The following is an 11,629-nucleotide window of genomic DNA, read 5'->3' on the forward strand; positions in this document are numbered from 1 at the left end:
GAGCACTGAGAACGTCCACACTTCCACCCAGAAAGTTTCCAAGTATGTCTCCATGGCCACAGATCAGATGGTACTCCTAACGTGTCTGTAAGGGCAGTGGGCCAAGCCTGGTGCTCTAGATCATTCCGAATGGCCATTAGCTGGTCATTCAAGAAATCCTGAATCTCTGAGCATGCTAGATCCCACTGCAATGCCTTCCCAGCCTCAGTGATATTCAATACCATCTCTGTCAGCAACTTCTGGGTCATTGAACTAAGGGCAGAAATAACATGTAACTCACCAACTCCAGCCTGTACCTGGGTTAGTTGTGCTCCAGAAACAAGGCCTATGGCCTTCTCTAGTTGGCCCAATTTCTCATCATGTTCCTGGTTCTTAAAAATATTCCAGACTGCTACTGCATTATTGGCCCCATCCCACAGGGATCCGGTCAAGTCTCTCTTCTTTCTAGAAGAAATAACCCAAGCCCTCTGTTGTGCTAATCTAATGGCATCCCCCTGTGAGCAATTTGGGTATGTAGAGGTAATCTGGAAACTGGATAAGGGTAATGAAAATTTAACAGTCCCTAGTGTAGTGTTAATCACAGTTCATTGATATCCTAATACATTTCTTTTTGGTGTAGTACTATACCACATTCCCAAGCATGGGTCCCACAAGTTTCTTCCTGCCAGTGTATAATTCTTTGTTTCTTCACCAGGGTCAGTTCTTAATGTCTCTTGTAGTCAGGAATCCCTGGACTTTGTGGTTTCAATGAAGTAAGTGTTCCTTCTTCTCTTTTCCTGAAACAGTGTGGTTTAGCATCATACAGGGGAGAGGTTACTAGCACATCACCCTGTAATGGTTTTGCTTCTTCTAGAAAAATCCAGAGGCACAGTAGGTCTGTCAGTGGACAAGGGAGAGGTTACTAGCACTTCACCTTGTCTTTTTTTTTTCTTTCTTTCTTTTTCCTGCTGTCCAGAAGACACAGCAGAGCTAGAAGGAGAAATAGGTTTATCATCAGTCGGAGAGTCCTCCCGAGGTGGAGGGGTCTTTTTACAGTGAGAAGCATGGGTCCAGGCAGGTAGTCCTTGGCACTTCACAGTGGTGGTGGTGGTTAACAGGACTTGGAAAGGGCCTTTCCAGTGTGGAGCCAAAGCAGTCTTTCGTTGATAGACTTTACGTAGACTCAGTCTCCTTGTTTCAATGAATGGCAGGGCTGCTAGGGTCTTTGGGTAGCACTTCTTTTATCTGTGAGAAAAGAAACCTAACACATTTCATTAATGCCTGGCAGTGTTTTTCAGATCTCATAGTTGCTTGGGCACATTCAGGCCCCCCTTTTCTTGGCTATCAGCCAAGTCTTAGCTGTGGGCAGTGTCCTTGGATGGTGCCAGCATCTTATCTTTGGACTGAGCTTGCTAGCTATTTTTTCTCAGTTAACTCATTCTGTTCTTTTTCCTTCTCCCCTTCTTGGCTTCTTTTAACCTACAAAGGAAACTTCCACTCTTCACTTATACACCTTTTCCCAACAATGAACACATACACATTGCCATTATACAGTACATTAGTCTTATTATTCAATGTATGCCATGTACACCCTTCCAGTAAAATAACTTTATTACAGAGCTTTGGACCAACAAACCAGGACAAGCACACCCACTTTTGAGGAGTCCACTCAGTACAACCTCAGGTGTCCAATAGCTTTCCTCCCTCCCCAGCCCTCTGGCTAGAAATCTGAGGTAGCCAGAAGGATCCCATGGGCAATATGGGGAGTGGGTTAACCTTCCATGTCCTTGCTTCCAAAGACTGTTGGTATGCAACTCTTAACAACAATTTTTTTCAATTAAAAAAAAATCTGGCCAATGAAGTTTTTTTTTTTCTTACTTAAGCAACTGTATTACACTTTAGTATATCACATTTTCCTGATTTATCCAAACACTTTTTGTATTCCAAGTTGAATAAAACAAGTATCTGCTTTTTTTGATTTAACCCTTCTATTTAATTTTGAACTAGACTGTCTTATGAAAATATTAAACCCAACAATTCTGGCCACAAGACAAACACCACAAGACAGGACAAAGAACACAAAAATAATTCCTATTGTACCAGTAAATGCATGGTACATTGAATGCTGTTCAGCTGGCATCCGTTTTCTCTGATGATCTGAAAGACAAAAGAACAGAGGTCTACCCCTTCTGGGTAGTCAGTCATTGCTTAAAATATTTCCTTTATATACACACATACTCTTGTTGATTTTAGACAAAACAGAGGAATTACCCCATATTTCTTTGTATTTGTTTCATAGGCAGCCCAGGTTTCAGTGGCTTCTACCTTATTAGTTAGAAAATTGCATTAATACAGATGCTTTCTGGCTTGCTTCCAGATCCAAAGCTATCCACAGCTTAAAAATTCTTATGTAAAAAGTCACAATTAACTTTCCCAGACTTTTGATTGCCTTTTACTTCTAACTCCTGCTTTCAAACACCCAGTGATCTGAAAGAGACAACACAACCTATATTGGTAGGTTTGCATTTCTTTTACCTCTGCTACAATATACACTGCACATGTTCTGGGGAAAATGCACATCCTATCCACAATTCAATTTCCACAACACTAGCCACATCAATTTCTACACAAGGTGTAACTGTTTCTTTTGTGCTTACAAAATCTCCATGCACCCCTAGTAAAGTGACAGTTCGACCACACAGAGCCAGGGGCACTGTCCTTCTCTCTCTTTTTACCAGATCTTTTATCTGCTATTTTGTTACCCAAAAACAAATTCAAATCTTTATTCTTTCCTGAACACCGGGTAAAGGCCATTTACTTAACATATAATCCAAAGGGCTATCCTTAGAGAGTTTTACCAGAGACCCACCCATCTGCCTGCTGACACTCTAACAGAGAATTACACAGAGAACAGAGGGAATTATGGCCTAATAGGATCCTATTACAGGAATTTCTACTAATACTGACCGCTACAGGGGACGGGACAGAAGGATCCCAATTCAACCTCAGAGCTTCATTGCACGCGATGGCTTCCACTCTGAGGAATTACGAATGAGAGGCTCAGTTCCATCCACACACCTAACACCTAAATGTATAAGACAGAAATTCATTAACCGGAGTCGCCATTAACTGTCACCAAAATATCGGGTCCACCTAGCTGAGAGCCAATAACAGCCAGACAGGGATAAGGAAGAGTTGCTTTATTCTGCAGAAGAAAGGAGAGCCTTGCACCTTGGTACAAAGACTCTGTCTTACACACATTTTACCATTTCAATTATTATCCTGGGGATTTGAAATCCCCATGCTTATAATTACTTACTCCTTTCCTTCCACTATGCCCTCAAAGTTTCCAACCTGTTCTCCAATCTCTCTATCTATTGCCTGCCCGCTTGGGCCCGATCCTGCTTTTCTCGCTGAACCGTCCCTTCCATGGGCACCAGCTTTTTCACTACCAATTTAGATAGGAGGGTGGGCTTCTTAACTAGCCCCCACCCTTCCTGGTCTCTTCTCTTTATCTTCTTACTCACAAGGCTACCCAAGTCCTCCCCCGTGAGGCTTGCCACTTGGGCAAAACGCATTGCCCATTGGCATTTAACTATTCAATTTTCTCTTGTGGCAAACACACTGCTCTTACAGCATATGCAAACACAAATGGTTAAATTCTGACAAGTCCCTGAAGGACCGGTACTTGCTTAGCCAGTGCTTCCTTTTCTGCCTGGAAGTCCTGTCTCAAGGCTTGCAACTTGCCCTGGGCGTAGGTTTGAGTTGCTGCCTGGTTCATGATCTATGCTCTTAATTGCTCAATTCTAGTTATCAAGTACACAACTCTTCCCTTTTCTCCAACTTCTCTGTTGCCCAGTCCTGCTACGACTGGGGTAGATCCACCTGACACCCTTCCCGGTCAGCCGGGGTGGAAAGAGGAATGCTAAATCCCTCTCCGGTTCTCAGACTTACTGCGGCTGAGAGTAGACACACTTTCATACTCACACACGTACGTCCAGACTGGCCACGTCTGTGTATAACGTTCAGAGAAGGTGCTGTGCAATCTCCAACTTGCTTCCTCTCTTGGGAGGGCAGTTCTTTTACACCCTGAGGTCTCCTGGGGCGTCTTTTCAGTGATTCCAGTCCAGGCCGGCTACCTGTGGCTTCTTCAGCTTCCCCAAACCACGCCAGCTCCAGGGTCGCAAAGGCAGACTGTTGGATCTCACTGGACAGTTAAGCTTTGCAAATGTAATCTCAGCACTTTAACTTGTATTGCCTTTGGTTTGACTATGTCTATATTTTTTCACAGTCAGCTGGGGCCGAAAGCAGTTTTTCTTTATACTTAGTCTGGTCTGCATTGATTCTTGACCTTGAACGCAGATTAACTTTCTCTTTATCTCTGGACCAAGCTGAATTTCAAATTAACCCGTTCCTTTCCTCAATAGACAAATTGCTCCCATTTGTGTCAGAGGCTTTTTTGTGATTAAAAGCTCCTCTGAGATGTATGATCTTATCTAGATTGAAGGTACCTTCTAGTGGGCATTGTTTAGATGAATTTTCACGCGTGTAATGATTCCAATTCTCTAAATACCTGCAGGTTTTAGTACCATAATGTACGTACATGAAATAAGCTGGGGTACCCTTAGTGGGTGAGAGGGAATCCTTAGACTGTCCCCCACCCATTTTCCAATCACACACACAGGGAGGAGGATGCCCTGTCCGCGCTAGCGGCACATAAACTAAGGATCTCTCCCTACAGGGTATTCACACAGGAGAGACTAACGAGGATGGCCACGACCCTCCTACACCTCCCTTCAGCAAAGAGCGTCGGCTAGTCTCAGAGAGACGGCGCCGCTTACTCTGTTGCATCCAGTGAGATGATCAGACTGTCAGTGGCTCACACGGAGAGGAAAAGGGGAGGGAAGATGGGTGCACACACTCCTAGACCCAGGTAGCCTCCTCGCCGGACGATGCCAGGCCGAGTCAACCTACATGGGTCGGATCTCCTAAAAGATCCTCTAGTTACCGGGCTTGCGTTAGAGTAGTTCTGGTCACGAGCCAAAAGACTTCGCAGAGTACTCTGGGCGTCTTCCGGTAACACTCAATTCACACTGTGTACACACACACACACAGACCACACACACACCAAGGCCTTATACCAGGTACTACTCCTGAGTACCTCCAGGTACTATTCCCAAGTACCTCGATGCATCACTTGAGGCGGTAAAAACCCCTCTTGAGGCGGTAACAACCCCTCAACACAGGTGCAAACCTTATGCACCTAGCATATGCATACAGGGGGCGGCAAACAATTCCCCTATTACGCCGCTCAGCATCTGACCTTGCTGCACAGTCAATAAGTTCGGATGGCGTGAGCCCAACAGGGGCAGACGGCCCCACGGACAGTCCTCCTCCGACACCCCAATAGAGATTTCAAAAGGTCTCCTACCTCTATTGTGGCGCCATGGGGTTCGAAGGGGAACGATCCGTAGCAGCTGCCGGTGCCTCTGCGGGCGTTGCCATCCCGGACGAGCCCCCAAATTGTCGGAGAAAAACTGAGTTCTCACTATTTGTTTAGGTACAGCAAGTCAGAGCTTTATTAACTCTCACATGTGCAGAGGGAGAGCAAACAGGTCTCTCTCCCTGGTAACTAATTACAGCAAGCATTTATACCTTTCATTACAAAAATAATGAGGGACAGCAGCATTTTTGTTTATACATAGGCCATCTTGATATCTCATTTCCTCAGTTGTTTTGACTCTTGCCAACATACAATTATTTTCTATACCTTATCTACCCAAGGTCTTCTACACTTTATCTATGCTGAGGTCATCATAACTTCTTACACAGCTCTTTCTCACCCGCCTCACACAATCCTCGCTTCTACAAATCTCGCGTTATCAGGGTTACAGTTAGCCTGACTCTTGCTAACAAACGTCATGCATTACAGTTCCCTTCTGTCAGTTCTTTTCTCTGCTTCCACAGTGGTTATGAAAATGAAATAAAATCTAAGCACGCAGTCTAAACTCTAAACCGTCTTAGACTGGGCAGCAACTAGATGAAGCAGTTTTTTCTCTCCCCACTGGATATCGCAGGCCTTAATGCACAGGTTTGTTCCTTAAACCTGGGCCAATCTCCTGTGTTGGAGTCTTGTCTTCTTCTCGGTGTCTTGGTTGCTTGCACGATAAGTGTGGACAGGAGAAGGGCCCAGTTTGTGTCCACACTGTCTATTTTATACTCTCAGTCCATGTGCTTGGGGAGCACAAGTCCAGTCATGTCAGTCTGGGGGGCATTCCTGAATCTCTCCAAACAAGATGAGCAATTCCTCTGGTGTGGCCTCATGCAGGTGAGTTATTGCATTGTGACTCCCTTGCTGGACAATGGCTTTTGATGGTTTTTTTGACACCCTGTCTGGGTGTTGGTTATTTTCCCTGCTGTTGACTCAGGGTGGGGGCTAATATCTGGCAGATTTCCCAACTTACAGCATGCTTTAGTGACCACCGTACAACACAAATCTCATCACTTCATATGCATTAACGATACACATATATGGATAGGAAATTACTTTGAGCAGATCATAACCTTTCCCCTGATGTCTTACAAGGCATGCTTTATATTTTTAACATGATTATATGAAAATGAGGAACATGGGGGTTACAGTACACGCTTCCAAGTTATAGAAAGTCACATTGTGTCTTGGGTTGTAGAAGTTTTCAAACAGCATTTAACATTTCCAGAATATTTCTTTGGAGCACAATAATAAAAAATAAAACTAAAGTTTTCCATTAATTTCTTAAATGATAAACATTCATAAATTCGTAAGGATTTTTGCTCAAGATAATCGGTTCTGTGGGTGCCTTCATTTAGTCTAACTACTGAATCTGAGAGGAAGCTTGCTTGACTAAGATTTAATTTGTTATGAAATATGTTCAAGAGGCCAAATAAAAAATGTCAGGTTTACTGCTCTAACCTCATAATAAAATAGTACAGGAAAAAAGTTAATATTATACCTGTCTCATGCAGTAATGTTATAATCACCTTACGCAGAACGTGTGCTCCGCAACTTTACACATTTCACCTTTTATCATTTATATGAAGATTTCACAAGTTACACATATATTTACATGTCAATTAAATCCAGCCCATCTATTTCTCCGAGTTCCCAAGTTTAAGTGTGGAACTATTGTAGCGAACTTCCCTGGCTTCTGCACGACCTCAGGGGAATTGTCTAGTAAAAGTGTCTAAGGCCCCACTCTACCCAGAGGCCAACCTGCAGTGCTTGGTGATGGAGTGTAAGGAACTTCCACAATGCTGAGCTCTGCCAAATTGGGACAGAGCACCCTTGATTAAGGAGGAGATATAATTTCTCCCTCTTGTTATACAGGTTTAAAGTCAGTGTCCCCCGCTGATCACCTTCTTCTGGTGTATTTGCACATTTTGTCATGAAGCTCCTTGCTTTTGACACCATAAATGATAGGGTTGAGCATGCTGGGGATGAGGAAGTACAGGTTGGCGAAGATGATGTGAACTTGGGGAGCGATGCCATGACCGAAGTGGTGTGTCAGGCGATTGTCAATCTGGAGTGACCTTCTGCAGAGAAGAAGTGGGCTGTAGTCCACGAAAGCTTATGCTCTAATAAATTTGTTAGTCTCTAAGGTGCCACAAGTACTCCTGTTCTTCATGGCAACCGGGTGGCCACGGATGGTGGAAGAGTGGAGAGACTTATCAAATGGTGGGCTGTGGGGGCCTCTCAGAGGAGCAGAGGAAGGATTCAGAGAGAAGCAGTGCGGTCCTCGGCAGAGGAGCGGAGCAGGAACAGGAAGAGGAGGAGCATGGGTGGGACCATGGGGAGAATCGGGATGGAGCATATGGGGTGGAGCGCAGGCAGGGCCACCACGGCCCATGTGTCCATGCTCTCAAAGGTGGAAGAGTAGTGGCGGAACCACACAGGAGGTTTAGCCTCCCCTGGCCTATTATACCCACCACCTATGTAAAGTGGCCCTACCTGGGACACTTCCTACCACCTCCCTGTGAAAGTCCCAAGGTCTCCATCTGGGGTAAGGCAGCATGAAGGGTGTCTGATCACCCCAAGGCGCATTCTGGTGGGTGCATGTAGCAAAATCGTTCTCCTTTCATCTTGGGCAGCAACTGCCTCTTCTAGTGGTTAGCTGCAACTCCAGTTGTGTTTTGGCCTTCCTGATTACACCCTGCATTCTGGAGCAATATTTCTATACTCCTTCCTAGTCATCTGACCAAGTTTCCACCTCACGCACAGCCTCTAGCATGTAAGCTGCTCCCAGCTACTTGCAACCGAATAACACTAGCCAATATCTTCGGTCCCAGACACACCCTATGAGCCCCCGTCTTGCAGAGTCCAGTTATGCCCACTGGACGCTGGAAGCTTATATGAGTTTGTCAATTTAACAAAGACATTGATATGTACCAGTCTTGTTATCCCAAGGGGAGTTTCTGATACGCTTCAAACCAAACGCACTGCTTCAAGTGGAACAAACAAACAGATTTATTAACTATAAAGATTGAATTTATGTGATTATATATCAAAGCATTACAAGTGAGTGGTTACCAAACTAAAATAAAATCTAACCTCGCAGGCTAAACTCTAAACCCTCTTAGACTGGGCAGCAACTAGATGAAGCCGTTTTTTCTCACCCCACTGGATATTGCACGCCTTAATGCACAGGTTTGTTCCTTAAACCTGGGCCAGTCTCCTGTGTTGGAGTCTTGTCTTCTTCTCGGTGTCTTGGTTGCTTGGACGATAGGTGTGGACAGGAGAAGGGCCCTGTATGTGTCCACACTGTCTGTTTTATACTCTCAGTCCATGTGCTTGGGGAGCACAAGTTCAGGCATGGCAGTCTGGGGGGCATTCCTGAATCTCTCCAAACAAGATGAGCAATTCCTCTGGTGTGGCCTCATGCAGGTGAATTATTACATTGTGACTCCCTTGCTGGACAATGGCTGTTGATGGTTTTTTTGACACCCTGTCTGGGTGTTGGTTACTTTCCCTGCTGTTGCCTCAGGTGGGCGCTAATATCTGGCAGATTTCCCAACTTACAGCATGCTTTAGTGACCACCGTACAACACAAATCTCATCACTTCATATGCATTAATGATACAGATATATGGATAGGAAATTACTTTGAGCAGATCATAACCTTTCCCCTGATATTTGCTCCAAAGAAATATTCTATAAATGTTAAATGCTGTTTGAAAACTGCGACAATCCTTGGGAAAGCGTACTATAACCCCCATATTCCTCATTTTCATATAATCATGTTCTTAAATATAAAGCATGCCTTGTAAGATAAATGATAAAAAATAAAACTAGTTTTCCATTAATTTCCTTAATGCTAAACGCTTGTAAATTCGTCGGCATTTTTGCTCAGGAGAATCAGTTCTGTGGGTGCCTTCATTGTTTCTAACTACTGAATCTGAGAGGAAGCTGGCTTGTCCAAGTTTAATTTGTTATGAAATATGTTCAAGAGGCCAAATAAAAGAAGGTCATGTTTACTGCTCTAACCCCATAATAAAATAGTACAGGAAAAAGGTTAATATCATACCTGTCTCATGCAGTAATGTTATAGTCACCTTACGCAGAACGTGTGCTCCCCAAAGTTACCCATTTCACCTTTTATCATTTATATGAAGATTTCACAAGTTACACTTATATTTACACATCACTTAAATCCAGCCCATCTATTTCTCCCAGTTCCCAAGTGTAAGTGGGGAACTATTGTAGCGAACTTTCCTTCTGCACTACCTCAGGGGAATTGGCTAGTAAAGTGTCTAAGGCCCCACTCTACTCCCTTTACCCAGAGGCCAGCCTGCAGTGCTTGGTGATGGAGTGAACTTCACAGACTGTGAACAGACGTTAGGTGTGAGGAACTTCACAGACTGTGAACTTCCACAATGCTGAGCTCTGTCAAACTGCTACAGAGCACCCTTCATTAAGCAGGAGATATCGTTTTTCCCTCTCATCATACAGGTTTAAAGTCAGTGTCCCCCGCTGATCACCTTCTGCTGGTGTATTTGCTCACTTTGTCACGAAGCTCTTTGGTTTTGACCCCATAAATGATAGGGTTGAGCATGGTAGGGACGAGGAAGTAGAGGTTGGCCAAGATGATGTGAACATGGGGAGCAATGCCCTGACCAAATTGGTATGTCAGAGAGGTGAAGAGGAAGGGAGTATAAGTTGTCAGCATCACACAGATGTGGGCTGTGCAGGTGTTGAGGGCTTTCTGGTGGGCTGTCTTGGAGGAGATTCTGACGACGGCCCTGACAATCAGACCATAAGACAGGGCAATGAGCGTTAGGTCTAACCCGGTGACTACAAATGTAATCACCAAGGAATACGTCCTGTCAACCGTGGTGTCCCCACACGATATCTTCACCACAGACATGTGGTCGCAGTATGTATGGGGGATAATGCGGTTGGTACAGAATGGCTGCCTGATCAAGTTCAAGGGCAAGGGCAAAATGAAGAGAACAGCTCTTATCAAACATACTAGCCCTAGATTAGCTATTCGTGCGTTGGTGAGGATGGTGGCATATCTGAGAGGGTTGCATATGGCAATATAGCGATCGAAGGCCATTGTCACAAGGATGGCTGAGTGCATAACAGAAACTGTGTGAATGAAGAACATCTGGGTGAGGCAGCCACCCACCGTAATGCCTTTTAAATTGAACCAAAATATACACAGTGCCTTTGGCATGATGGAGGTAGATGAGCAAATGTCTGTGAGTGCCAGCATGCAGATCAGCAGGAACATCGGCTTGTGCAGGGTCTCCTCTTTCCCTACAACAAACAGAACTGTGAAATTTCCCAACAGGCTGATAATGTAGAACGTAGAAAAACAGATGGAAATCCAGACGTGAGCAGCTTCCAGGCCAGGGATTCCCATTAGCATGAAGGTTGAAGGGTCAGAGGGGGTGAGGTTGAAAGCTGCCATGAGGTTGTTGATGCATCAGTAGGGCTAAGAAATGCTCAAGGTGCCTGTGCAGAGAGAGAAGCACATTGAGTGGGTTTACACACTTTATAGCAAATAGCAAGGTAAAGAGTTTATAGTTATTATTCCTCTAGAGAGGGGGTGAGTAGTGAGGTGGCAACATTTACAGATGACACCAGATTATTTTGGTCATAGTCGAGTCCAGAGAAGTCCTCAGAGGGAGCTAACCAAGCCAGGTGAATGGGCAGCATGATGGCATAGAAACTTCAATGTCAATAACAGCAATGTGTATTCCCATTGGAGGGAAATGCTTGAAGTCAGAAAACACCTAGGAAGGTTCTAATTTAATTGCATGAACTCAGGACAGGGAGCAGGGCATCCTGGTACACACCTCTGGGAAACCCTGCTTACAGTTCAAGCATGGACAGAGACTAAGCAAAACATTTGGGATCTAGGAGGAGTGGGATGGAAAATCATAAAGATAATACACTGCCATAATACCAGTCCAACAATGTTTCATCATCCTCTGGACTCCTCTGTGTAGTAGTGAGCACCCCTCTCACAAAGAATATTGCAGAACTAGAGGGGTTCGGGCAAGGGCAATGAGAATAATAATGGCCCTGGGGAAACTCTCATACGGAGAGAGGTTGAAAAGACTGGGATTGTTACCTTACAAAGGGGATGAATAAGAGGGGATGAGAAAA

General features: G+C 44.6%; 1 protein-coding gene across 1 annotated transcript; it reads right to left on the reverse strand.

Moving 5' to 3' along the window:
* Nucleotides 1–9,989: 9,989 nt before the first annotated feature.
* Nucleotides 9,990–10,928, reverse strand: LOC128830237 (olfactory receptor 52P1-like). Its single transcript, XM_054016024.1, has one exon. The coding sequence runs from the start codon at nucleotides 10,926–10,928 to the stop codon at nucleotides 9,990–9,992; it is 939 nt and encodes a 312-aa protein (XP_053871999.1).
* Between the last annotated feature and the right edge of the window lie 701 nt (nucleotides 10,929–11,629).

This window comes from Malaclemys terrapin, chromosome 1 (genome assembly GCF_027887155.1).
Source record: "Malaclemys terrapin pileata isolate rMalTer1 chromosome 1, rMalTer1.hap1, whole genome shotgun sequence".
NCBI lineage: Eukaryota > Metazoa > Chordata > Testudines > Emydidae > Malaclemys > Malaclemys terrapin.

Bases quoted from the DNA above. Each gene is read 5' to 3' on its own strand.
- LOC128830237 (XM_054016024.1), bottom strand. From the start codon at position 10,928: ATGGCAGCTTTCAACCTCACCCCCTCTGACCCTTCAACCTTCATGCTA.